The 12,232-nt window shown below is 38.1% G+C and overlaps 3 protein-coding genes across 4 annotated transcripts in view; 2 read left to right on the forward strand and 1 right to left on the reverse strand.

Annotated features, from left to right (window-relative positions):
- On the forward strand, positions 1-2,295 carry LOC144203093 (golgin subfamily A member 7-like). 2 transcript variants are annotated; one of them, XM_077726357.1, is made up of 6 exons: positions 1-133; positions 524-646; positions 723-875; positions 998-1,099; positions 1,204-1,258; positions 1,463-2,295. In XM_077726357.1, exons 1-5 carry the CDS (start codon positions 125-127, stop codon positions 1,249-1,251), a joined length of 435 nt encoding a protein of 144 aa, XP_077582483.1. In that variant the 5' UTR covers positions 1-124; the 3' UTR covers positions 1,252-1,258; positions 1,463-2,295. The 2 variants fall into 2 exon arrangements, with proteins under 2 accessions (XP_077582483.1, XP_077582482.1); XM_077726356.1 differs by lacking the exon at positions 1-133 and adding an exon at positions 140-293.
- The window catches only part of r3hcc1 (R3H domain and coiled-coil containing 1), a 23,450-nt gene continuing 13,407 nt past the window's right edge, over positions 2,190-12,232 (forward strand). Inside the window, exons 1-8 of the mRNA XM_077725568.1 lie at positions 2,190-2,232; positions 3,022-3,271; positions 3,659-3,796; positions 4,196-4,643; positions 4,713-4,888; positions 4,977-5,047; positions 5,479-5,574; positions 5,701-5,867. Coding sequence (XP_077581694.1) covers positions 2,190-2,232; positions 3,022-3,271; positions 3,659-3,796; positions 4,196-4,643; positions 4,713-4,888; positions 4,977-5,047; positions 5,479-5,574; positions 5,701-5,861 — 1,383 coding nt within the window. The 3' untranslated portion in view covers positions 5,862-5,867. The remainder of the gene's footprint in view (positions 2,233-3,021; positions 3,272-3,658; positions 3,797-4,195; positions 4,644-4,712; positions 4,889-4,976; positions 5,048-5,478; positions 5,575-5,700; positions 5,868-12,232) is intronic.
- Positions 7,028-12,232, reverse strand: part of loxl2a (lysyl oxidase-like 2a) — a 16,988-nt gene continuing 11,783 nt past the window's right edge. Inside the window, exons 7-14 of the mRNA XM_077726162.1 lie at positions 11,297-11,448; positions 11,045-11,212; positions 9,089-9,254; positions 8,743-8,983; positions 8,545-8,660; positions 8,139-8,275; positions 7,915-8,026; positions 7,028-7,381 (exon numbers count right to left, since the gene is read on the reverse strand). Of these exons, the coding sequence (XP_077582288.1) occupies positions 7,311-7,381; positions 7,915-8,026; positions 8,139-8,275; positions 8,545-8,660; positions 8,743-8,983; positions 9,089-9,254; positions 11,045-11,212; positions 11,297-11,448 (1,163 nt within the window). The 3' untranslated portion in view covers positions 7,028-7,310. The remainder of the gene's footprint in view (positions 7,382-7,914; positions 8,027-8,138; positions 8,276-8,544; positions 8,661-8,742; positions 8,984-9,088; positions 9,255-11,044; positions 11,213-11,296; positions 11,449-12,232) is intronic.

A 12,232-nucleotide genomic window follows, 5' to 3' on the forward strand; every position in this document is an offset into this window, starting at 1 on the left:
ACGTAACACTGACGGAGTAGCGATTCTTTTATGTTGAAAAACCCATTCGGGAGGTGACGTTATTACCGAAAGGGCTGTGATTGCGCCGTACGAATGCGCAGCAGCAAAGGGAGAAACGTCCACAATGGCCGAGGTACGACATTTACGTGTTTATTACTGTTGACAAATACCTGAGTGCTCTTGGCTGATTTACAAAGGAATATTAAAAATATTTATTTCCATTTGTGATGGAAATAGCAACAACGGACAATAACTGCCGCGTATTACACAACGATGAAGTCAATACAGAAAATGTATGCTAAGCGTTAATAGCAATTACGAGGCGTCATTGCTCTTTTAATGAACTAGCTACTATTCATGCGAACTAAATATCCAGTCATTGCCAACAAAGTGAATCAATTACTCACATGTTGAGACAATTTCAATAAAACTGTGTAAAATGTATTTATGGGAATGCTAGTTTGGATTTTCCTTCTTATGTGGGGTTGTCATGTAGTAATTAATGTGTCATTATTTTGTGTAGACTCACAGTTTACAGGAACTCCAGCAACCTAGTGCCAGCTCCAAGGTGTTCATCCACAGAGACTATAGCTCAGGAACTCTTTGCAAGTTTCAGAACAAGTTCCCCACAGAACTCGAATCCAGGGTACAGCAAGGACTTTTGACTAGGATTTAATCCATATCCAATGGAGGTTTACCTGTTTTGCTTGCTTGCTTTTTAGATGGAAAGACAACATTTTGAGGAGACCATTCAGACTTTGAACAACTTGTATGCCGAAGCAGAGAAGCTTGGGGGCAAATCCTACATTGAAGGCTGCCTGGCCTGCCTCACTGCATACACCATATTCCTTTGTATGGAAACTCAATATGAAAAGGTGAGCTTGGTCCTCAGTAGGTGACATTCATAGAAAAACGATGACAAAGGAGTCTTAATATGAAATGGTTGAGGGCAAAATATTGATTGATGTTAATCACAGTCTTCTATGTGGGTGTACAGGTCTTAAGGAAGGTCGCCAAATATATTAAGGACCAGAATGAAAAGGTCTACAATCCCAGGGGACTTGTGTTGACAGACCCTATTGAGAGAGGCCTGAGAGTTGTATCCTTTACCAAATGGACTGATTATAAATGTCATGCCAGCCTGACTTTTAGCGTTTAGTCATGTCCAACATCAAATGTTGACCTTAACTGCACATTTTCCAGGTTGAAATTACAATCTTTGAAGACAGAAGTTTTGTTCCTACAAGATAAGACAAAGGTATGCTTTACTTTATATACTACAGGATACTTTATATGTTAAACCTTTCCATACCATGCACAACCGGTTCAGGGCAGAATAACCAGTGATAAAAAATGGGCTATAAGGTTGCATGTACATTTAGCCACAGTGAATATTTAAGTGTGTGGCAATGAATGAATTGATTTGGTGTTATTGTGCTAACAATTTACTTTTTGTGTGCAGACTGGTGACGGACTGATCCAATATCAAAAAAGGGCACTCAGATGTCTGCTTTTTTTCTAAATTGATGTATATAATAATTTCCTGCTCTGTTTTTATTTATACTGTATAGTTAGTTCACTGACTGCCGCTCTTTCAATGTATGGTGATTGTCTTGATATACGCAATGAAAAGTTTCAGCTGATCATTGGGCCTTTCAAATACTGCCATTGTTTAAAATTAACAGTGCAATTTCTCAAGTCGATTAGGACACGTTTGGTGTCTAATATAGAGTTTCTGTAAAATTATACATGTGATGAACTCGTTTGTAATGGTAGTATTTCACATTATTCTTGATTTTTAAAGTGGAGATTTTAATTTTGATACCTAAATTAATATTTTTACCCTTTGTAGAAAGACCATCATCCAAGTGTGATTCTCTTAAATATTGTGAGGCCTATTTATGCCTTTATTGTGAATGTTTGTTTTGTACGATCACCACACAACCACTTCACATTCCACACATGCTTGCTTTCTTGGAAACTTTATTTATTCAACTCTGGTTTCACCTAAAAAATATCACTTCAACCCCCCTTACACAGATTCACTGTAATATCTTAAAATTCAGCATACTGTACATGTAAACCCATTTTAAAATGCAATTCAAAATACACAAATACATAAACGCATGTACTCAATAATAATGGATTATCATTATAGTACTCATTTAGATATACATTGATCTTGGTACATGACCTTTCCTGTTAACTCTTGTGACTCACTTTACTGGTCAGGTAAGCATTTATTGCACGTTAATTTAATTAAAAAAGGCTAATTGTACTCATTCAAAATTTTAAGTTTGTGTTTCATGTGTTTTATTACAGTTCTTGACGCTATACACCGGTATCAAACATACATATCAGATAACAGCATTTTAAATGGCACAAACCAGTTAAAGAGGGTACAGAAAGTAGTCATTTTCAACAATGGTGCTGCAGACTATCCCAGTTGATTTTGGGCTAAAAGTGGACTACTATACACCCTACCAGTTACACTCACATTGCCACTGAGCAGGAATCGAACCCAAACGACCTGCACCCAAGTCAAGCAAATTTACCACTATACTATCAGTTGGCTGTAAGGTATTCAAAATCTATTCAATCATTTTTTTCATTTTGTTAATGTACACAAAACACACCATATTGATAGGAAAACAATTGTTAATCATTTGTTTTCAAATGTATTATGAAAAGGTGCATGGTTTTTGTTTTGTTTTTATAAGGTTAGTTATATGGTCATAGCAAATTCATACACTTTGCTGTGATAATTAAAAACTTAGATCTGGATACTTATACACAATTTTAAGATCTTGTATGTATACATGGTTCGATTTCAATAGATCTTTTGATTATTTTCAATTTTTGACACTTCTCGCGTTCCGTACCGTAAATCAAGGAATACCCAATCAACAGTATTGTTAATCGCCGCATTGTAGTACTACTAGGAACTAAAATGTACTCTTCCTGAATTACTCGACTTTTAAAATTAACCATTGCGTGTTCTTTTAAAAAACATATAACTTTATTCTAGAGCTAATTTCAGCACCGCGTGTTTTTCAACTGACTGTGCATATGACACATTACAACTTCTAGCTTACATCGCTCTCAGCTGTTGTTGGCTCGTTTTTCATATAGTCTGTAAGTTCAATATTATTTTGTTGTTCACACTGGCGTTCCCTTGCTACGATGGAGCTTATCTCCCGAAGCAAGAAAATGAATTTATTAACCAGGTTTTGGATGAGCTGGAAACATACCAGAAGAGGTGCTCCCAAAGGTAAGTAATAAGATGTACTCATCAATGATTTCTGTTTTATCTGTGAAGAAATGAGTCATAAAAGGCCAATATCAAGCAATTGCAAACAAAAAACACTTGTCATTCATTTTCTGAACTGTTTATCCTCATAAGGGTCGCGGGGGGTGCTGGAGCCTATCCCAGCTAACCACGTACACCCGGAATCGGTGACCAGCCAATCGCAGGGCACAAGAAGACGGTCAAACATTCACACTTACACTCATACATAAGGGCAATTTAAAGTGTTCAGATAACCTACCCTGCATGTTTTGGAACTGTGGGAGGAAACTGGAGTACCCATAGAAAACCCACGCTGGCCCAGACTCAGGCTGCTCTCTTGATTTGACCTTTTTTTTTGCCCTTCTGTAGTGTCCTCCTGTTCCCAACTTTACCAAGCAGACTGCGATACCTGATCCACAGGACAATTGAAGACTTGCCAGAACTCACTACTTTCTCAGTGGGTGAGAGCAGTTGTCGTCAAGTGGTCGTTTGCCCCTCGGAGTTCAGGTAGGAAAAGTATATGTGACATTTGATCAACCCAAATCATTATGCATCATGCAGGAGATCATTATAGGAATAGGAAAGTATGTTTTTGTTTAAAGGACTTGCCCCTAAACTGACCACAGTAGTCGTATATTTTCTATATAAAACCTGCATGCACACACAGAAGTGATTTAGAGAGGGCACTTAATGACAAAAAAGCTTGTTTTTGGTGATATTAGTTTGAAAATAAGTCTATAGTTTATCTGGTTGGGGCCTATAAACAATACAAGTAAAAGCTTTATCATCAAATTGCAGAATTTTGGCACCCAATATCTTTTTTTCCATTACTGTTTTGTAAGTATGAATCATTATGGTATTTTATTTTTCTCTAGCACAATATTTGTAAGGACTTTTGTTTCTCAGAGATGAGGTGCAAGAAGACAGTGACATTGAGTGCAACTCCACCTTGGATGTAGAAGCTCTAAGAAGTACTAAAAGTAAATCTAAGAGTAGAATCCGAGCACCCAGGAGACCAGACAAGGCCCTTTACACCCCACGAGCTGCTCGTCAGAATCAGAAGAAGCAAGACTCTGAAGCATCCAGTGATATCCAGGATCCAACCACTTCAACCTCCATCACTACTCAATTGAACTGCTCCTCCTGTGTTGTAATGTCACCACTTGTACTAAGCAAAGAGTCCCTCCCCATCACAGGAGATGGTGCCCTTGTCCATGAAACAACAATGGAAAGAGAAGAAAACCTTTCATTGAGCATTCACAAGGAAGACATCACACTTTGCCGACTGAGTGAAATGAGCTTGGAGGATGACACCGCCGAGAATGAAGGCCTCACATGTGACCTGATGGAAGAGGTTGGACCGCCAGTGGTGCTTTTGGTTATGTTCTTTCTCTCATATGTCTTTATGTCATCACACCTTCAGATCAAGAAACACCTGAAAGAAACGGTGACTTTCACCGTTCAGCACGTAGTCGAGGACTACTCCACTTATGAGAATGTGGTCATCAGCCTTGAGGACTATGGCCACGTTATAGAGATTTATGATTTCCCTGTTATATTCAAAACAGATGATCTTTTGGACGCCTTTACCGAGTATAGGTAGGGCAGCCTTCACTTGTTAATTCCTGAATTGTAAATGTGAGTTGGGTTTTAATCACCTATTGAAACGCTTTTCTCTTTCTATTAGTGATACTGGAATGAAAATCACGTGGGTGGACGACACTCACGCTTTGGGCATTTTTGCCACTCAAGCGGCAGGTGAGATGAATTATAACATGACTCTAGCTGAGAACAGAACACATTTATTCACAATTTAACAATATTACATGACTCTTGCATTGTATTATAAATGATAGTGCAATCAATTTGAATTTGCAATGAGGAGAAGAAATACATGAACTATGTTAATTGTTCATTTGAGTAAAATGACTCACTTTGTCTTGTGGGTGTCTTAAAAATAAATCAAATCAAATCGCAAGCCTTTATTTTCATCATACACAGCTGCGTATAACGAAATTGGTGGTGCTAGTCCACAAAGTCCGTTTTCCCAGTAAAAAAACAAAAACATAAGTAATATAAAAATGTAAAAAGTCACGTCCTGGCAAGGTAAATTCTAAAATATTGCACAATCTTATTGATTTACAATACTGAAATGTTATAAACTATTGTTATGTTTGTATATGATACAGCCACGCACGCCCTCTCTATCTGCCACCCACGGATGAAGGCCCGATCACTTACCGAAGGCAGTAAAAAAGCCAAAGCGAAAGCCGTTAGCCGAGCAGGTGGGTCCTTACTTTCCTGTCTAATCAATAACGTTTATCCAGTAAATTGATATTTAGATCTTTCCACCCTATTCTTTCATTAAAAGGATGTAGAATGATTGAATTTGCGTTGATTATGTTGTGCAGAGTTCATCCAGCCGGTTAAGGAGCGTCCGAGGACTGACAGCGCTGTGGCTAAGCGAATGGTCACCCGAGCCCTGGGACTGAATGGACGCGGACGGGGGCAGTTGCTCAGAGGAAAAGTCTTGGCAAATACAAGTCAACCAATTCCAAAAAGCACCAAGTGAGATGTGGTACGTAAATACATTATATGTTTCGCTCATGATAAATCGAAATTTAAAGTGGGATTAATAATCTGATTTGAAACGAACCGTCCTAAATGCTTGTTCATAAAAATTAAGAATATGAATGTGTTGTACTGTAGTAACAAAAATATATGTAGTACTTAGTAATAATAACAATTGGTCTTTGGGAAACATTATTTTAATACAAAAAAAAACCTTGTTATATGAAAAGTGTTATGGTTAATTTTGCGATGCCAGGGGTTTGTTCACCAGCAATATTTATTTTGTCATAAACTGCCTTTTTTGATTGGGATTTTCTTTTCTCTTTTTTTTTTTTTTTTTTTTACAAAAATTTTTTGATAAATTACCTGGTTTAGAGTGTTAATACATGTTAATTATATCTGCCTGGCGAGAAGAGCACCGTAAGTACATTTTCAATGTAAAAGAAAACATTTCATGTTCTCTCGGCTTCTGTAATTATGAGGAATATTTTTCTTCAAACATTTATCAGCGTATTTTTAGTCAAAGAACCGGTGTTGTGCTTTTTTTTGTAGTAAAGAGGATGTCAGGAAATGTAGTCATCTTAATCAAATGCCATAACATATAGGGGTGGCTGACAACTTTATAAATGAAAGGGAATTTGTCATATGAACAAGACAGCAACAAAAGAATAATTTTCACTCAGACAATTTTGAGGCTTTGCCACAATTCCTGCCAGCAATAATTTAATGGAAGACAAGGGGATTATACACAGATGATGGACAGCATGTTTAAGCTAAAAACAAAAAGTCAATAAATAAAAGCTTTTCAAAGTCAAGTATTCGGGATTCAGAGTCTTTGGTAGAAGACACAAATACTTTGATTTGAGTAAAGAGCGTTTCATGCCTAAAAATGCCTAAAACAAAATCAAATAGCCTTGAATTTGGAGTATTTAAATTGCTGTAAAATATTTTTTTCTTGTTACAAAACAGAGGTGAAAGTTTCTTGAAGTGACCTCTCGACGGTACAAAATTCACAAACATATTTGGCAACACATTTTCCCTGAAATATTTATCAAAAAGCACCTTGAATAAAATGTACATTTTTTACAAAAGCACCACCAAATAAGAGCTGTACTGCACGTGGTGTATCGATTGAATAATTTACCGGATCACTTTCCTCACAGTCACTTTGAGAAAAATATTTCTGTTTTTATTTATTTTTTATCAGCTTATCAACAAAAAAATAGGACTTTATAGACAATTATGTCTATATAATACATGCCGTGAAAGAGACTTTCTGCTATTTTAAGAATGTAATACTACATGATGCGCACTCAAATGTCTTCAAATGTGCTCGTTGTCCGTTTGCACTTGTATTCTGCATCCCACGTTCTTAGCTACGTCCTCCTCCTCTAGTGGTTGTGAGACACTCCTCCGTGCATCCTTTGTATCTGTCCATCATTCTGTCTATTTACCTGTGTGAAACTTGATTGGTCAGTAGGCCAGGAAACTGGTCATCTGTTTCTGAACTCCGTGAGCCACCTGTAATTTTTGAAACATTGACAATTACTACATACGTAGAAAGAAGTTCATTTTACTGGAGATAATGAATAGTAAAAACAATTAACACACCGAAAAAAAAACTCATTATGATTTTTTTAAAGAAACAATAGGTATGCAGTACTTACTCTCCATCTATAGTACTGTCATTTACATTGCCTTTACTGTTCTATTCATTTATGTCCTTAGACAGGTTTTGATTAGAGATTGTTGGACTCAATGATAGTGGTCTTAACATTTTTACATGCAAAAATTCAACTGGTTGTAACATTTGGAAGAGAAAAGGGTGAGAATACTATTGTCTAACCCGTTCAATCAATGGAATTTGAGTGTGATCTAAACATGTTGGCATTGATCTTAAGCTTTTTACCAAAAGAATCTGTGCTGTGCAAATGGAAATACAAGTATTTTTCCACAGAGTATTATGTTAATTCCCAATAGATATTAGTGTTTTTTTTAATGGTGAAGTATTGTATTGTATATGTCACAATTGATTTGGGTAGAAAAGGGCTCACCTATTTGACAGTTGTACATCCAGACACGATTTCCATCAAAGCGGCTGCGGCACTTCATTATGTTGTTGGTGTAGTCCGATTCTGCAACTTCGTAGTTTGGGTTGATCACAACCTAGAAGAGCACACGATGTGTAAATGGGGTAACACAAGTAATTGTGAACCTTTTTTACCAGTATTGTTGTGGCCTCAAACCTACATGAATGACCACATTTTTTTTGTATTACCTGGAGGATGTAGTCGCCCGGAGGAACATCTGTGATGTCAATCCACTGGCAGTCAATGTCGTGCCTGTAGGTATCCGAGCAGCCTACGCTGATGCCCTGTGCTCCAAAGTTGGCACATTCGTATTTCTTCTCAATGCCTGTCAGAATTCAAATGTGTGTTAGTTAACATGTGAGAGTCCTTCACCATTGTTGTTAGGATAGTTTTCAAATGGTTCTTCAAGTGGTGTTTCAGCTTAGTGTTTGACCAAATTGTTTTCTTAACGTGATAATGTTTGATCTTCGTAAATAGATCTCACAATTAGTATTTTGGAGGTCATGGGATTGTTGGTTATAAGGCCCTAACCCGGTCGGATGAGTAATTGAGGAAATAAGACCCTCATCTTTATTGAAAACTAAATAAGTGTACCTTCTTCACAACGTGTGTCCTCCAGGCAGAAGCTGGCTTTGTGACCCTCTGCCACTTTAGTTCCATTCATATTCATCAAGTCATAGTGGGTGAAAACCTCCATGCTGTGGAAATGTCTGTATGAACAGACAGAAAAACTTGTGTAAAAGGACACTCAAATCCAAAGGGAACAAACAGCAAATGTTGTTGCGCTCTTGCCTGTGGCACTCATGCCAGGTCCAGGATTGATGGCCGGCCTTGGGCCTAAAGTCTGTCTGGCCATTGTTATGTATCTGCGAGGAGAAGCGTAGCAGGCGGCGATAAGAATTTATGTCAGCGTTGTCGGCACTGCTGGACAGACACTTTTCCTCTTGGGCACACTGCAAGGCATACATAGGTCTGTCTTCCAGGTAAGCAGTCTGCTCCACTGCATGGGCGTTAAGGACCAGGTCAGGAGCCGCTAGATGGGAAATAGTAATACCATTAGGTTGTGGTTAGAAACCATGTCCATTGAAGAAATATTTTTCTTATATGTAGTAGTGTCATTATTTAAACCCCTCCTTACTCAGAGTACAGGCAACTCCAGCCGCAAAACGTCCGCCACCTTTAGGGCACTGAATGTGTTTCCCATGATGTAGGCACTGATCCAGAGTAAGCTCAGTTCCTGAACATCTAACTCCGCTCATCACAACATTATCAGTTGTCCCATCGCTTTGCCAGTACCACGTCTCCTGTTAATGAAGAAGCGCAGAACACAAGATATAAATTGACAGAACACCAGTCAGTCCAAGGCAACATCATATTTACCATGTATGACATTATCAACTTCTTTTTTTAGACACATCAAGTTAAGTTAGGATAAGCCCATCTCGTTCAATAACCTTTTTGACATATGTAAAATAGCTTAGCTCAATTTGATTTATGCCAGCCACTTCATTTTTTTCGTAGACAAACAATTTATCGTTATACACTATTTGTGGTGACACAAGGTATATAAGCAAATTAAACCAATGCTTGGGATCCTCTTGGCAGATACATTAGGAAGAAAACATTGAACATATAACTAGTCTAATAGCATTCACCATTCAATAAGAAATTTGAAAATATAAGCTGCGATATCAAATCCTATATGGATGTGGAAGACAAAAATCACATTCTGTCTTGGTCCACATGAAGCCTTGGTCTAAACCTGCCCACAATCCGCGCTGTAAAGTAGCTTTAGGTATATCAATCATGAAGTTTCTATTCTTAAGCTGTTAGACAGATGTTTAGTTATTTATTCATAAATGTTAAAATAATCTGCGAAAAGGCATGCCTCACCTCAAATCAGACATGAGATGTATGGAAACATTTTAGGTTTTAGGATTATCTCACTGGTAAATCTTTTGCCATGTGGCAAAGCTAATCGCAAAGTATAGGAGAAATGTAACGGGGGGTATCTGTTGTCCCCAAGGTCCTGACTCAGCCTCTTTTGTGACCACATGGAAAGCATCTTAAAAGAGTCAAAGTTTCCAACGTGACTGATGTGGGAGCTTTACGACAGAAAGTCTGACGGAAAAGAAATCTTAGTTTGCGCGTGAGTTAAGGGATATGGACAGGCGAGCTGTATAGTGTCTCACTGGTAATTTGATGTCATTTCTTCCATTTGTTAAAGGTGTGCACATGCTGATGTATTTAAAATCCAGACAGACACAATTGAGCATGATTACATCCTGAGTCAAGGGAGGGGAACTGCTTTGTTTGTCAATGTCACCATTTTTGAACTTTCCGTTTAATCCAAACACACGAGAAAATACTTGACTAATAGAAAACCCAAGGTAACAAGCTCACAATGATTAGTTGTTGTTCCACAGGCGTACAATCAATAGCAGTTGCACACTTTGAAACTGTTTTATATGGACTACCACAGTAGATAAAAAAAAATAAGCAGACGTAATTTAATAACATGCACAATGCAAGGTGTTGGTTTTATTGCACCAGCTCATTCACTCACGGCTTATAACGAGTGTGAGCATCATAAACCTAGCACATGGTACCGTTTGTGAACAACCGAAATGGGTCTTTTTAATATCTCTATTATTACACAGTTCAGCTGTGCCATATAGTACACTGTGGAGGTGGAGACCCCCCTGAATATTAACTAGATGTTGTGGCAGGCATAATGTTCCTGCTGAGGGAATAAACAAACATCTGCATCATGGCTTAGATATGGTCAGGTATAAAAAAAATGTGGTAGTTAGTTTAACATGGTTTTATTCCAGTTATTGTCTTTCTTTGAAATGATGTCAATGGTGCAACTCTTTGACAATGCACAACTCAAATATTCAATTTTCTTTTACGTGAAGGCATGTACTTGAACAAATGAGTCAGACTGAAACCAAAATTGGCTCTATTGAAAACCAGTTGTCAGTAGAGGCTGCTGTTGCTCACTAAAAGTTGATTTGAAAATCAACAGAATACCCATCCGTGCAATATACAATAGGCCTCGTCAGGAAGGATTTAGAATGGAAATGAATTTTACCTGGAAAGCGTGACTGGCAAATCCCAATCCCAGCTGTTTGCACACCACCATGGCCTCCATCGTCCCCCAGCTGTCACTGCACACAGCCCCCCACACCATAGAGCCGTTCTTCTCCGCAAGAACCTCTACACGACCCTCGTAGGGATTACGCCCACCGAACAATCGAAGCTGTCATGAGAACAGAATAGAATAGGTATTGCAATTTTAGATGTGCTAGATTGGAAAATTGTCACTGTGGAAGAAGCCACTCACTCGGTTCTTGAAACCCATAGCAGGAACATTACACTTGACTGCGACGTCTTCCTCGTGGCTGCAGCCTAGTGAATCCCGGTTGAAGTGACACTCTGTCAGAGATTTCTCAAAGCCGGAACATTCCACTTCATTCATGTGCACTGGCCCGATGCCTACAAAGGCAACCGCACAAAGAACATTATCATTCATATATCATGTCTGTAGTGGGAAATAATCACAATTGTAATAGCATTGCTGGAAAAATGCAACGTAATCTTTGGTTTACACAAAATCCACTAAGAATCATCGGACAATTGAGCTGCAGCCTTGTCAGACTGACTTTGGTCGTAGGCAATGAAAAGAGAAATGATTGAGCTTTTAGTCACTCTCTGTTTTCAATAGAAAAATGGGTCTAAGTAAACAACATTCTTATATCAGTTCAAGTGAAGCACGTATTACAAAAACGCATGTGTGAGTACTTCCCACCATGCTTCCAATGTGTCTAGGGAAGAATGTCCTTAGTGATGTGAGCTCTCAGCCAGAAATGTGTTAACCACTGAAGGAAATAGATCAACAATGAGCACAACTTTGCAGCTGAGACTAGTAGTTAGCTCTTCAATTCTTTCCTATCTGACCATCTCTAATATGACATTTTTTTAAGACTTACAAAAATATTCCATGTGTTTGAAACACGCATGGCTAAACAATACCCTTTAAGAAACTTATCTATGATTTACGGTGACATGTATTCCAAATTAAAATGTTGTTAAAAGGATCTGCATATTTGGAAAGATCTTTTTTTTGGCATACTGATTCCCAAATTACAAATCCCATAGGCTATTCTGAGTCTATGTGTGGTTCCCTTTTGGAACCAGAGCAAACTCGTGAAAAAAAAGAGTGCACTGTCCAGAGAGAATTCTTTCTGTGGAACGTGAAACAGCTGGGTTTTTTTGGAGG

The sequence above is a fragment of the Stigmatopora nigra genome, chromosome 10 (assembly GCF_051989575.1).
Source record: "Stigmatopora nigra isolate UIUO_SnigA chromosome 10, RoL_Snig_1.1, whole genome shotgun sequence".
In the NCBI taxonomy this organism is placed as follows: domain Eukaryota; kingdom Metazoa; phylum Chordata; class Actinopteri; order Syngnathiformes; family Syngnathidae; genus Stigmatopora; species Stigmatopora nigra.

What these genes read in the sequence shown, in the direction of transcription:
- LOC144203093 (XM_077726356.1), top strand. Translation starts at nt 228, where the DNA reads ATGGAAATAGCAACAACGGACAATAACTGCCGCGTATTACACAACGAT. An exon ending in TGGAAACTCAATATGAAAAG is followed by an intron (nt 876 to 997) that starts GTGAGCTTGGTC and finishes GTGGGTGTACAG; the next exon opens with GTCTTAAGGAAGGTCGCCAA. An exon ending in TTGAGAGAGGCCTGAGAGTT is followed by an intron (nt 1,100 to 1,203) that starts GTATCCTTTACC and finishes CACATTTTCCAG; the next exon opens with GTTGAAATTACAATCTTTGA.